This window comes from Falco rusticolus, chromosome 6 (genome assembly GCF_015220075.1).
Source record: "Falco rusticolus isolate bFalRus1 chromosome 6, bFalRus1.pri, whole genome shotgun sequence".
NCBI lineage: Eukaryota > Metazoa > Chordata > Aves > Falconiformes > Falconidae > Falco > Falco rusticolus.
The window spans coordinates 23,045,489-23,059,933 of record NC_051192.1 but is presented as its reverse complement, the minus strand read 5'-3'; the positions used below and the strand labels follow the sequence as shown (position 1 = coordinate 23,059,933).

Below are 14,445 nucleotides of genomic sequence, written 5' to 3'. Positions count from 1 at the left end.
GTTGTTCTGTGCAGTGTTTATTCAGCTTTACCAGTTGTGTAGACAGCTGCTGTACTGGTAAGTGACCACGTGGTGTCAGCATTTGTTCTAACAATTCTAGTTTGTGTTGGAGCAATTGGCACTGGATTTTTGCATGCTTAATCCTTATTTTCGTTAAGGCAGAGTGTCATTTCAGTAACGTGTATGCATATTAGCCTGATTCTGCACTGTTTCCTGCAATACAGTAATTCATGAAAGAATACAGATAGAAAGTCTAATAGCGAAGGCAGTGGATGATTAATTTCTTTATCAGGGAAAGCAAGGGTGGTGATTCTTGTTTCTGGGTAGGCTCAGCTTCTCAATATATAAAATAGATGTGCTTGTTGTAAATTGTGGTTTCATAAAACCATTTAAAAACTATTACCAGTTAACATGAAATTAGAAGTTTGCCCACATTGCTACCTGTTAGTCGCTTAAATCGCTCTGTTGACTTCTGACTTGGAGCACACTGAAAAGAGTGGTTGGACGTGTGTACAACAGAGGCATCTATTCTAGCTCTTCAGCCCTCCTCAACTGTGGCAGGAGGGGATGAGAGTTTGTATAGCTTTTATTTGAAAGGTGGTAAGAATCAGATGACAGTTGTGGTAGCTTTGAAACTGTTAAATTGATTTTTGAATTTGAAACTGCAAAATGTGAAGTCAGAAAACATCTGTAACATGGCACTGTCTCTTGTTCACCAATTTTGACAGTGGCAAACCAAATTGTTGAAAATTGTAGATCTGTGTTTTAGTGGTGTTTGGGGATTTTTCCCAATTTCTTTAACATGATGTGGTTTTGCAGTATGTTTTAGCTTGGAAGTTCTAGCAGATTAAACAGGAAAGTGACTGCTTTACTTTATAGAGTATCTTTTTTTTTCCCTGCAAGAGTTATCTCCCGCCCCCCCACCCCCGGCCTTTACCTGAGGAATAAAAGATTTAAAACTGTTTAAAACTCATTGTATTTTCTATACCTCTGGAAGAAGAAAATTCAGCATCTAAAGGGATTTGCTGTGTATGCACACTAGCAGATTACCTGTTTAAAGGATAGTATTTTTTAAAAAATGAAATGAGTGAATCTTTATTCCTTAAAAAACCCAACCAAACAAACCAAAAAACCTACAAAACCCCCCACCCGTGTAAAAACCGAAACACAGCCCCACAGAAACCACCCAAAGAATCTGTCTCCCTCTTATTGAAAACCAAAATTAAAGAGTAAATGCTCCGTTGAAGAGCAGTAGTAGTAGCTATTTGTAAAATTGTTTTCTTTGAACAAGGGCATGTTTGTTTTTTTTTCTTTTTTTTTTATATCAGCTGTTAATGGTGAATGGCTGTGGGGCCATACAATGAAAGTGGTCTGGTCTTGCAAATGGAGCATCTGTGTAGTGCCAACTGAAGTATCAGTAACAGTAGTGGTTCAGCTGTCTTTTGTCAGGGTAATGACAAAGGGAAAAAGTCAGGCTTTGTCCAGTGTCCATGCTACGCATTTATCTTTGGTTTTTGCTGTCTATATTTTGCAGGTTTTTATTTAGTTTTTAGGAAAAAAATAAAATTAGAACTAGGCAAAGTTTGACTGTATGTTATTTTAAAAACATGATACAAATCTTCACAATCCAGTGGCTTTCTCTGTCCCCCAAGGACTTGTCTGTCTGAACTGGCTATGCTGTTTGGCTGTAAAAAAATTATGTATTTTTTTCAAACAGCTTTAGAACGGAGCTGCTCTTTGAATCTGAACATCATAATGAACATTGATCTTTGTCTCAACAGTATACGGGATTGTGAAATCGGGGAAGCATGATCACTACTTTGTCTACCTCAAAGGAAAATATAGAACAACCCCTCATCCAGACTAGACCTTGTCATTGTATTTGTGATGCCCATCTTGTGTGTTCAGTCAAATCTCCCCTCTTAAAAGAAAGCTGCATTGTACCGTTTATGCACTATGTAGAAATGCATATGTACATCTGAAGCTATGTAGATATTTCTGTTTGTAACGTGCTCCTAAAGCTTCTGAGAGGGAATAAAATGTAAACAAAGTGAATGGAGAGAAAAACAAATTGACCAGTTTTTTTACTGACATGTATTATGTACAGTCTGTGGTACAGGTCTTTCAGCATGTGCCAGTGCCAGGATGCTCAGCTGTTCCAGGCTATTTAAAGCATTTATTGTTACACCTAAAGCACAGCAACTACTCCTTCTCATAATGAAAGTATTCAACGTAAATATTTTTGTAATGCAGAAAATAAGTGTTTGTCTTATTGTTTATAATGGAGTTTTTTAGACTTGATGTGAATTTTTTTTTTTCCTCTACAACCTTGTTTTCTGAATAGCCTAATTTATGTCACAGCAACTTTGAGAGTTGCAGAACAAGTGTTTCCGATCATCGAAGACCGGTGTTAATGCTACTTCTAATCCTGGTATTGGTGAAGTTTCTGATTTCTTCCTAGAGGTTATAAGATCTATTCACAGAGGCTGGCTTTTGTCTAGTTTGGGTAATCTCCTTTGGCTGCCCCTCTAATTCCTTAGAGAAGAAAGGTGTCTTCAGTTCCATTGACAGTAGAAACAACCTAGGGAGATTACTAGATTGAAACTAGATTTTTGCGAATAGCTCTGCAGTTGAAGGTATGATTAGGTAATGTTCCTCCTCTTCAGAGCAGTTCACAAATGAGTTGTCTTCTCACTCTAATGAAATGGTGGTAATGCATTTAAAAATATCTTCCAACTGCAAAGCACATGACAACCCCTCTATACTTCTGTGAATGTAAAGAACTGCCTTTGAAAAATACTCTTCTATTTTGAAATGTTTCATATTTCATTCTGTATGGGAGGAAAGAAAGAATGCTTTGTTGCTTTTGTGCAGGTTCAGAACCTAAAAGTTAAAGGTAATTTATTTTAGAGTTAAAAATGTAGTACTTTTGTAAGATTATTGTCTTGAAAAGAAAGTGGTAGTTGAGATGGTTTCATTGGGAAATATATTTCATTATTAAGAATCATGATTAGGAAGTCAAAGTGTTACTTTAAAACTGAATACCTTAAGTTATCTAGAGATAAATTTTTGTTCTCAAGTAGGAATCTCTTAAGTAAAGAAACTTTATTAGACTTGTGTAGTTTTGACAGGGTAGATGAAACATGTTTATATGCTTTTACTGTAGGCACTTCTGTTGGCCTCATTCAAAACCCTTCCTCAGTTAACCACTTCCTAGGATTTTGTGTTTTCAACAAAAGCGAAGTTCTGGCAGATTCCTTTTCTAACTGGCATCTTTTAAAGGGGAAGGAGCCCCGAAAATTCTAAAGCATGCAAACTATGATATTGTCTGTTCACATGGTTATGATGTGAATGCTTTTCTGTTTCTTTTTTCCTTTTTAAAAACTGAGGAGACTTTCAAGACTTTCTTTTAAAAAATTGAAATTGTTACTGTCATTAAGATAACAAAGCTTGCAAGCATAAGTCATATATTCTGTTAGATGTCCAGAGTTAGGCGGAAAGCAAGAAAGCTTTTTGGCTCACAAATATTCTTTCAGAATTAACTTTTTCCTGAGTTATGTCAGATTGCTTGATAGAATACTTTTCTCTATAAATATTGCCTTGTTTATGTGCTTAGATGATCACAGTGGCAGTTGTATATAGATGCAGGCACGGCAAACCAAGTTTTATTCACTTCCTTTATCTTAATCCAAGTCCCTGTTTTTTGACTGGTTTGTGTTTTGATTTAAACACTTCTGTTTGGGAATTACCTTTGGAAGGAAGGAAGGGGAAAGAACAGAAGGGGCTCTGAACTCTGAGGGGTCTTCTAAATTACTTTGGGTTGCTTCTGTGGATGGGAAGTGCATAGGGACTCTTAACAGAGTAGATGAGATTTGTAATGTATTGAGGATTGCATTTGTGTGTGTGTGTGTGAGTCTGCGTGAGCACTGTGAATTTTTGCTATTGTGTATCTTAGTGTTCTTTTCTATATTGCAGGCTGAGTATGTCCAACTTGTCACAGAGCTTAGAATGACAAGAGCCATTCAGCCTCAGATAAATGCCTTTTTACAAGGCTTCCATATGTTCATTCCACCATCTTTGATCCAGCTTTTTGATGAATATGAACTGGTAAGCAGAAATGCCTATACTTTTAAAAATACTTTGTTCAACATACTTCATCAGTAGCGTAGAAGTAAAGCTCAATACCCACAAAATAAACATTTTGTGTCTTTCACTTTGGTTTTTCTTCCAGGGAATCTGTCAGTGAGGATCTCAAGACTGTATTTCTGCTTATCCTAATTACGTAGAATTACCGTCTTTCTGGAATGTGGTAACTTCACATACCAGAGATGTCTTAAATTATAGTTTCAAAATGGGATCAGGATGTTTTGGCCTTTTAAGCCTTTTCATATTTTCTTTCAGGAGGACAGAAGTCCTTTAATAGTAAGGAGATGCTATTGTCTTTACTTTTTCTGAGTCACAGAATCAAATTCCAGTAAATTTTTTTTAAGTGGTGGTTTGATCTTCTGTAACCAACACATCTCAAATTTTGTTTCAAGTTATAGCAGAAATCAGAGCTTTTTTCTTACATGTTCTTTGGCAATAATTTCTCTTGATGCTGTGTTCTTAAAAAGATCATATAAAGTTACCTGAATTCAAGGATCTTCTTGTGTAAAATTAATTATAGGTTCTTTAAGGCTGCAACTAAGCAGAAAAAGCATTGTAATTTTTATATTTCTTAAAGCATTACTTTTTAAAATAGCAGAAACATTTGAAATCAATGATTATAATAATTTATAATAATAATATTCAGGAGGATTAATTGCAGTCTGTATGCTTCCTCTGAAGGAGCTTTTGTTGTCTGGTATGCCAGAAATTGATGTGAATGACTGGTTAAAAAATACAGAATACACCAGTGGCTATGAGAGAGGAGACCAAGTTATTCAGGTAAAATTATTTTTTAAATAATGTAGACTATTGCGTTTTATTAAAAAAAAAGGTGCTTTTGTTGTCATTTTCTGTATGTGTTTATGGAAGCTTATTTGGCTGGAATTTGTGGAATTCTTTTTATACTATATTCCTACATTAAGTGACTTATGTGTGAATTTGATATGAAAAATTCCATGATTTAAGTAGCAAACACACAGACATTCTGTTTACTGTTTTACCATTACTTTTTGAAGTACTATAAGTATTTACTGCAAAATACAAACTAACTTTTTTTTTTACTTAGTGGTTCTGGGATGTTGTGGAAGAACTAACTCAGGAAGAAAGAGTATTACTATTACAGTTTGTTACTGGCAGGTGAGAAACTCTTCTGTAGCAATAAATATATTGTCTGGGTACCCTGAAATTAGTCAAGAGGCTTTGTATTACAAGATCACCTAATTAGAAACTTTTGCATACTTCAGTGTTCTATATGTTGATCAAAGTAGACAAAGTATGTGTTAATACTTTTGCTGCCTGTACTGCCAGCAAAATGATTGATTACGTATTTATTAAACTTTGCAAGAGGCCTTTGTTGTTGTCCGAGGCAATTTTTAATGAGGCAGTGGTAAATTTAAGTATGCTTTATATTCTTCTTTCTGTTGCATATTTATGTGGCTCTTGGCTGCTCCAGTAATCAATACGGGCTTTAATATATGAGATGACTAGGTATCACTTCACTGAGTGTAAACAGAACATCCTTCTCCTAAAGCTGAGGTGAATTTAACATTAGTGCAGTGTGTTAAGATCAAGTGAAGACATAACCTTATGCAAGACTGTTTGCTTTGTATAGGATTTCTGTCCTAAATTCTAGTTGTTCTTCAGGGAAAGCTACTTTTATTTCCTTTATTAGTTTGGGGGCCATGGGGAAGGTTTTGAGCAATAAATGCCCGTGAGCTGAGTGAGCTGACGAGTTTGTGTGTACAGACATTTTGCAACATGAATCCATAGACATGTGTGACACCTGAGCTGTGTAATCCATGTCTTTTTCTGGTGGCAGGTAGAGATCGCACTGTTGTTTTAATGTGATGTTCCCTTCATACTCTCACGCTGTAGGATTAGTAGAGTAGTTGACCATTTGTGAGTTTTGTGGTTAAGCAATGGTAAAATACAAATTAAGATCATCAAACCTTGTCTTTTATACCAAGGAATCTCAAGAGTCACAGCTGTCTCATCAAATGGCACGGTCTTCAAATTCTAGTAGTTTCACTTGATTTATTATGAATTTCATTGTTTCCAGGGATCACAGACAATTTAAGAAGCTGGTTCTGTGAACATCAGTCTTTTCTTTTTGTCCTCTGCAGAAATGAGTCCTGCAGTTCTAACTGCACATATGTTGCATGCCAGCTGCTGGTCTTTCATTTTTAGTGGACTAGTCCATTTCTAAATTTAGATGGCAGATAAGGATCTTTAAGATGTGAGATCATGTTTCAAATGCTTCTTAAAACATTCCAAATGATAGCGAAGGGGCATTCACTATTTTCATGGCATTTGGGATAACCTGGATTCAAAGGGATGCTTTCTATCAAATAAACAATTATGTTGTGTGATTAATATGTGCTTGAGCACTGTTCATTTCAGTCACAAATCACATACTGACTTGTTCTTACTCATTCTGTGTAAGTAGGAAAGAAATTTTTGGTATGTCTTTAGAACTCTGGGCTGGAATTTAAAACCAAATTGCTTAGGTTTTTTTCTGTATCAATATAGGAGGAACCCATTGTGCCTTTTCTTCAGTGATTGAAATGTAATAAGTATATTTTTCCATAAAAAATTAACTTATGAAAGCTATTTCTAATAGTGGTATGCAGCTGGTGTTTTTACACAGAAATCCCCAGACAGTTCTAGTTTCTGGGCACGGGAGGATTTAGATGCTGGATTGTCTATGAGCTAAAATGCGAGTAAGTAAAGGCCAGTATCTTGAGTAAAATTTTACACTAAAAGTATACCTGATGTCAAACTGTGATCTTTTTCTGGCATCACATCTCCTTAGTGAAGAATTTGTTTCTGTGTGTACTGGTGAGAAGGCTGCCTTAAAAATTGTCATTGTTTTTTCCGTTTCCCTTTAATTTATTCTGCATATTCATTTGATTTTTATTGTGTGTGTGAAGTGGTACTATTCTTTCTTTCCAATCAAAGACTATGAAATTAATTTAGCAATTTAAATGAAAGTAACTTTTATGATTACATCTTCAGCATTCCTCTGACATCTCTAAGTATTTCTTAAACTTTGTCTTTTATTGTCTTCCCTTGTTTTTACACCTTTTTCTCTTCAATGTAATGTCTTGCTTTGGTAGTTTCAGTGGAGATATCATGCATTCATTCTTAATACCAATTTTGAGACATCTTTTAACAGAAAAGTAATTTGAGCAATGTTTCAGTAGCAGAATCTGTGTGTTTGGAGGGCTTAGCACACTCAAGAAAAAGCCTAAATATTCTTGTGCCTCATGTTGAGGATCTAAAACATGTATTTGTGCACTATCTACTTTTCCCTCTGCTGACAGCTGGTTAAAATGGCAATTCTGCATGCTTTACACACACACACAGAAACACACATACCACACCCACACCCCCACCCCCCCCCCATTAGTTTGGTTTTTATAATAGTATTTGGCTAAATTATTGGTAATTATCCACTGGCAACTTTTGATTTTTTTTTTTTTTCTTTAGTTAACAGTTGGAGGGAAGCGTTGACAGCTTGTCATGATAAATTTTACTTTATTGGTATTCTGCATGTATTGGGATTGCTGTTTGACTTAGGGGACCATAGTTTCTGTTGAGTAATAAGCTATATGCTGTTTTAAGGGAAATTCAGCATATTTGATAAATGTGATAGATATATGTGACTACTTTTAAAAGTAAAAGATAAGGAAACTGGCTTAAAGTATCTCTTCTACACTCTTTTCATTTCAAGTGAATTTATGTGAAATCTGTAAGTGGGAAAAACAGCTAGAAAAGTTAGGATTCAGATGTAAACTTAAACATTTTAATAGTGTTGAAGTTTCCAAAGCTATGAAATCATATTGTTGCTCTCGCTGAAGGCTATTGCAGACGCAGTAGGAGAGGTAAGATACTGTGATCTTACTCGCACATACTTGGAAGGCTTTCTTTTCTATATTCTCAGTGTTTTGCTTGGAAAGAAACCTGATTCTTGGAGGCATGAGTTGGCAGCCATCTGTTGCTTTTAAATGTTTAAAGCTCTGATCATACTATACAGTTTTGACCTGAAAAACATTGTATTAAGGTTTAGTAAGTTAAATCGTAAAAATTTTTAGCTAATTGTGGACTGAATGAGAAATGTTCAACAGTTAGGCCTGTGTTTTATTGCTGATTTGAATGTGCAATTGAGGGGGGAAAAAAAGGGTCACTGCAGGAGAAATGGCGCTGTATTAGAAATGCGAGCCAAAACCATGGTATGAAAGAGTATCACTGTAAAATCTTTTACAATTGCTCTGAACTGTGGAATTGTGAGCACATTTCCAATTGTATGTCAGAAATAGTATGCTGCAAATAATCAGTGCTTCCCTCCGTAGTAGTTGCCTTATATACCAGTGCTAAAACTACATGCCCAACTTTGCTGTCATTACGTTACGTGATAACGGATCACTACAATGGATACTATAACTGGCCTTTAAATGTATGTCTGAAAAGTAGTATTTTGAGCTCTGTCGCAGGTCCTTAAAATTTGTCAGTAGCACCCCCTACTCCTTTGCGTTTTTGCCAAGTAGTTTTACTGTGAGCTGAGACATTCATTTTTCTTTTCTATTCTTGCTCCTGGTTTTTACAGTCACTTTGATTTTGTGAATGTGGGAGCATTGTTTTTAATGTAAGTACCTGTAATCTAGCATTTAACAGCTGTTATATATTTTTATGGAAGGTTTATTTTGTTTTATCAGATTCTTTCTTTGCTAGTTACAAAATCACAGAATAGCTGAGGTTGGAAGGGACATCTGGAGATTGTCTAGTCCAACCCATGCTCAGAGCAGGGTCAGCTAGAGCTCGGATGCTCAAAGTCTTGTCCAGACAGATTTTGACTGTGTCTGTGAGTGCTGACCCCTCAGCTTCTCAGGGCAACTTGTTCCAGTGTTTGACCACCTTACAGTAAAAAAGTTTTTATCATGTTCAAATGAAACTTTCTGGATTTAAATTTGTGCCTGTTGCCTCCTGTCCTGTCGCTGGGCACCACTGGATCCTCCATTTTACCTGTTCTTCTTTTCAGGTATTTATATACATATACATCAGATTCTGCTGAGCCTTCTCTTCTCCAGGCTGAACAGTCCCAGCTCGCTCTCCTCTTGTGTCGGGTGCTTCAATCCCTTACCATCTTTGTGGCCCTTTGCTTAAGTTGCTGCAGTGTGTCCCTGTCCCTGCTATAGTGGGGAGCTTGGAGCTGGACTCCAGGTGTTTCTCACAGAGTACAGGGAAAGGGTCACCTCCCCTGACCTACTGTTGACCTTCTTTCTGATGCAGTTCAAGAGTCTGCTGGCCGCCTTTGATGCAAGGATGCATTGCTGGCTCACATTCAACTTCTTTAGTCCTTATTCTTTCATTATAGTTTTATGATTTTTTTTTTTTCTCTGAGAGCTTGTTAAATTGTGACACACATACCAGCTTAAGTTGATGTTATAAAAATATCTGAATTTGTTCTCTTTGCCTCTGTTAGTTCAAAATTATAGGGAGGGACTCTGAAGACTCCAGGGCTATTATCCATTTACATCTTGAGTAATCTTTGAATAATACATTGATAAAAGGAAAAAAAAAAAGAGTTAACATGATTAAGTGAGAATACATTCCTGAAGAAGCTAGTGACTTGTTTTTAGTGTGTTCTGATTTTGCTATGGGTCACGTGACTGATGTAATGGTTTTATTAGTTAATTGAAATACTGATTTGAAGTAGTAAATGAAAAGACTTGTCAAGGACACTGGCCAGTTGTGCCATGGATAATAATCAGAGAATGAACTTTTTTGTGATGTAGCATTTCTTAAACTGTAAATATAAATAACCGTAGACGTTTGCCTAAACTGAGATAATGTTCTGTTATAAAAACTGGTGGTTGAAATGAATTCTTCTTGCAAATGGAATTATTATCATTCAAACAATTTGATGCCTAATGTTAATGGACGAATGTGTTGTTCAATATTGTAATTAAAAGCATTTAAAAATGAGAATTTTGATAAGGGTAAGAACAGGGGAGCTTGATAAAAGTATTGGTAACTAATTACTAGCAGTGAGAGAGATTTGCAGTGTAAAGATTATATTTTTTTGGCTTATGACATTCTTGTAATGGTCTAATTTCTGTGAATTTTCTCAGTTCCAGGGTGCCTCATGGTGGCTTTGCCCATATAATGGGTGGCAGCGGACTACAAAATTTTACAATTGCTGCTGTGCCATATACTGCAAATCTTTTGCCAACATCAAGCACATGGTATGCAAACTAGTCTCTTTGAAGTATCTTAAAAATGGGGGCTATCTCATGTCAGTTGCATTCAAAAGATTTGTACTTTTGACCATGTTCATTAAAAGGCCAAAAAAAATTTCAGTTAGTTTGTGGAGTATTTGCTATACAATAGATGATGTTACATTGTTTGCTTATTGTTTACTCCTTTGTTTTGCTTATTTAAAGGCAGTAGGATTAATTAAGGAATATTCAAGTTAAATAATTGTATTACAATTTAGTGAAGCGAAAAAACCCCTAAATTTCCTACAGTATATTTGAATGTTCAATGGTATTGTAATGCAGCACAGGTTTGTTTTCTTCCATAACTGTGAAATCTTCTGGGCTTTCAATCAGAAGTCTTTACTGTTGGGTTTCTTGCTGAGCTGTGATGTGGTGCTTTTTTTGGTTTTTTTTTTTTCAGTATCAACATGCTCAAGTTACCTGAATACCCAAGTAAGGAAATCCTCAAGGACAGGCTGCTTGTGGCATTGCACTGCGGAAGCTACGGTTACACAATGGCATGATGAAGTCTAGAAAACTCATCTGACTACTGATGTGCAATTCCGAGTGGCAGAAGTAATTTTGGAAACTGTCAATAGAAAAACAACTTAGATGCTGCAGCCCATTCGCAGGGCTGGGCTTCAGAATTCATACAGGATCATCAACTTTTCCTCCATTCTGTGTTGTCAAAGTAACTTTGATACTGTCATGCCAAACCTCTTGGTATGCTGTACTTTCATTTTTTAAAATTACAGATCTATGTGGGAGATTAGTTTACATGCTTTTCATTATTACTTCAGTCTGAATCAGAAAGTTTGTCAGAATCTGTTTCCACAGTTTACTTTTGATTTTGAACTATGTGGTTGAATGACATTTGTGTTTTAGTTTACTTTGCACTCAGATGGCATACTGCTAATGGACAGGCTTGTACTTTATGCCTTGTTGCATGTGAAAGTGCCATTTATTTTTGCAGAGAACAATATAGAAAGTTCAATTGGGATATTGTACAGTAAGACAGAGGTGAAGTATTTTCCATTTCTTTGCATAGCAACAGAAATGAAATTTTATAACTTTTTAGTATTTGAATGTATATAGTATATAAAGATTAGACTGTTACCACTGGAAAAAATAACTGATGAAGTTGATATCTAATTTATATTAGAATTTACACTATATTCTACTAAATATTTAAAGTATTTGTGACTTTATAGTCAACTTGCAGTTTAGAATTTGTAAATATTATTTAAGATCTATAGCTATTGTTTGAATGCCTTTACTCTTTCCTTGACATAATTGTATGTTCAAAAGGTATTACTAAATTTTAATATTTTAACCAGAATCTGAATGTGACAAGTTTTTGTGTCTTTGTGAGTGGTTTATTCTTTCATCCCCAGGATTTTATTCATCTTACTGTAATTAAATTGTCATGGAAGCAGCATTTGAGAAGGCATTGTCAAAGTGGTATGGATAGACATAAGCAAATGCACAAGGAAAGAACTTGAGCTTATTGAGGTGAACTGACAAGACTATAATAATTAGAATTTCATGTCTAAATTTTTATAACATTATTATATGTTACTCAATATGTAGAAATACACAGCAGTGGCTCATCAGCATGTGTTCTTGATAAGTTGCTGCACATGTTGTGGTATACAATGGACTAAGAGCCCTAGGGTAGTTTTACATTATTATTTTGGTTCAGACTAGGAGTGTTTTTTTGGTTGTAGGTGGGGTTTTTTTGTTTGGTTTTTTTTTTTTTTTTAATTCATCTGGTTATCCCTGCTTGTCATGCTTTTGCTTTAATGAATAAGCAAACTGGATTCTCTCCAGGTGAAACTAAACAGAAAAATATGATCAAAAAAAGTGCCAGATATTAATGGATGAACATCTAATTAAGTCTGCAAGACCTAAATGAAGTGGTGATCTGAAGTGTTAGTAAATGAGTTCAGACATGGCAAACCCCCCAAATATGAGTTTTAAGGTTCAGATCCTCAGCAGAAACTGTTTGCTAATGATCCGTTCATGTTTTACTACACTAAGTGCTAGTACTTGTGTAGCCTGAGTTCACCAGCTAATCTGTCTAGGCTGCTTACTTAGTGCTGTTTTTTTCAGATGTTAGTTATTTTAATCTAAAGTATACATAACGTCTCTGGGGGGGTGAGAGAGAAATCTGTGGACCATGTGATTCAGTGGGGCCGCAGTAATTTTCCTTTGGTTTAAGCTTTACACATAAGGCACATTATTTCCTTACTGGTTCTGCTTGTGTACATGTATGCATAAATGTTGGTTTAAATTCTTTTGCGGTCTCTGTGACTGCAGTGGAAGGAGAATACCAGCAGGGCAATCCAGTGAAAGCTGGTTAGACTGTTCCTTAGTCAGTGGAGAGATGCTGTTCCTTTCTGGCATGCTCTGGGAAGCTTAGACTATTTAGATAGGTTAGATTTTGAGATGGGGTGTGTGTTGTTAGCATTGAATCCCAGTTATCTTGCATCCTTCAGTTAGCAAAAGTACTTTGCTTTTCTGTGTGGTTGGGCTGTGCGTGGTTTCCTGGCTATATAGTTTATTTCTTTCTGTGCCTCTGTAAGGTGGATGGATAGCAGGACACTGTTTTGAGCAATGCAAGTTGTTTGTCAGGAATTCTGTGTTTGTTTTCTTCATGTAAACTGGGTTTTTTGTCTTTTATCTGAGGGTTTTACTATAAATACTGTTGTTTATTGACTGCTACGCAGTCTGTAACCTGTTTTTTCATTTCACTTGTTCTGTTTCACTGTAATACACAGCAGTTTGCAGGAGGCTGAAACCTTGTGTACTCCTGCATAGTGTCCAAAACATGTCATGCTGTGAGGCTGAATGAAGGGAAATAAGAGTCATATTTTTTGTCTCTGCACTCCTGTACTATATTGTGACGTAAGTATCAACAAGCTGAATTTGGTCTCAAACACCGTTCCTAAAATGCTCAGCAACTGGTTTTGAAATGTGACAAGGGTGCAGAGTTTAATGTTCTCAACAGTTTCCTATGACAGATCTGCCTGTTACAGCTTCCCAACTGGTGAAGTAGATTACTCCTTCCTCCCCTATGCCACTGTTAGTCATGTCTCATATCAAGTATCTTACAGTATTTCTTGTAATATTTGTACTAAATACTCCCACCATTGTGTCAGAATTGTCAGAATGAAATCCTTTTAAAATACTCCTGTAATAAAAACCAAGATGAAAATATGTAGAAGACGGGAATAGGGTTCTTGGTACTGGACTCTTGGTATAACAGCAACCTTATTACTGCTTGTTTTGAACAGGTTTTTTTCCCCCTGCTGAAACACTAAACAGTACTGCCTGCTGCGGCTGACCATGTGAAGTTAGCAGAATTTAGTTATTGCATTGAAAGACCGTTTTTAGGACACCTGTGCCCTATTAGCAACGGGGTGTGAAAAGCCTGTTGAGAACCTATAACTTAATATAGCTTATAGTTTAGAATGATTAATTGGCTTATATCTGTTCTCTCCCACTGTGCCAGAACAAGGCAGGGTGAGTGTTTTATCTCGGAAAGAACAGAACAGATGTCTTGTCAGATCATAGATCATGAGCGCTCATTAACTTTTATTATCTTTATGAAATGTTAGGTAGCAAAGCCTAGTTTTTGGTGCTTGAAAATATGTTGTGCATCTAATGTTGCAAAACCATTAAAACTGTAAACTGTAAAATGTAGCTTAATGACTTCTACTGTATGTTTCGTAGTCAGTAAGATTGAAAATGGAATGAGAGAGAGAAGGTGGTTGGCCTGAATTTTCTGGGGTCTTGGAGACTTCCACATGTATAGTGGAGAAAATAGTAGGACCACCTCTGCTTTGGAAGGATGTGAACTCTTTATGTAGGAGTATAAACTCAAAGTTGTAGTTTGGACTGCTCTTGAAGTCTCATGAGCTGATTCAGCTCTGCAAGTACAGCTCAATAGTGCCTCAGAAAAGCCTTGCTCCTTCCCCTTCCGGACCTGAGCAGGAGTGGAAGCTCTCTTCATGGCATCCAACCTGGATGTATGATGCAT

General features: G+C 36.1%; 1 protein-coding gene across 3 annotated transcripts in view; it reads left to right on the top strand.

Moving 5' to 3' along the window:
- Positions 1-11,742, top strand: part of HACE1 (HECT domain and ankyrin repeat containing E3 ubiquitin protein ligase 1) — a 53,885-nt gene extending 42,143 nt beyond the window's left edge. For all 3 annotated transcript variants that reach the window (XM_037391373.1, XM_037391372.1, XM_037391374.1), the window contains 5 exons: positions 3,976-4,107; positions 4,828-4,926; positions 5,213-5,283; positions 10,278-10,391; positions 10,825-11,742. In XM_037391373.1, the coding sequence (XP_037247270.1) occupies positions 3,976-4,107; positions 4,828-4,926; positions 5,213-5,283; positions 10,278-10,391; positions 10,825-10,927 (519 nt within the window). In that variant the 3' untranslated portion in view covers positions 10,928-11,742. The remainder of the gene's footprint in view (positions 1-3,975; positions 4,108-4,827; positions 4,927-5,212; positions 5,284-10,277; positions 10,392-10,824) is intronic.
- Positions 11,743-14,445: the final 2,703 nt, after the last annotated feature.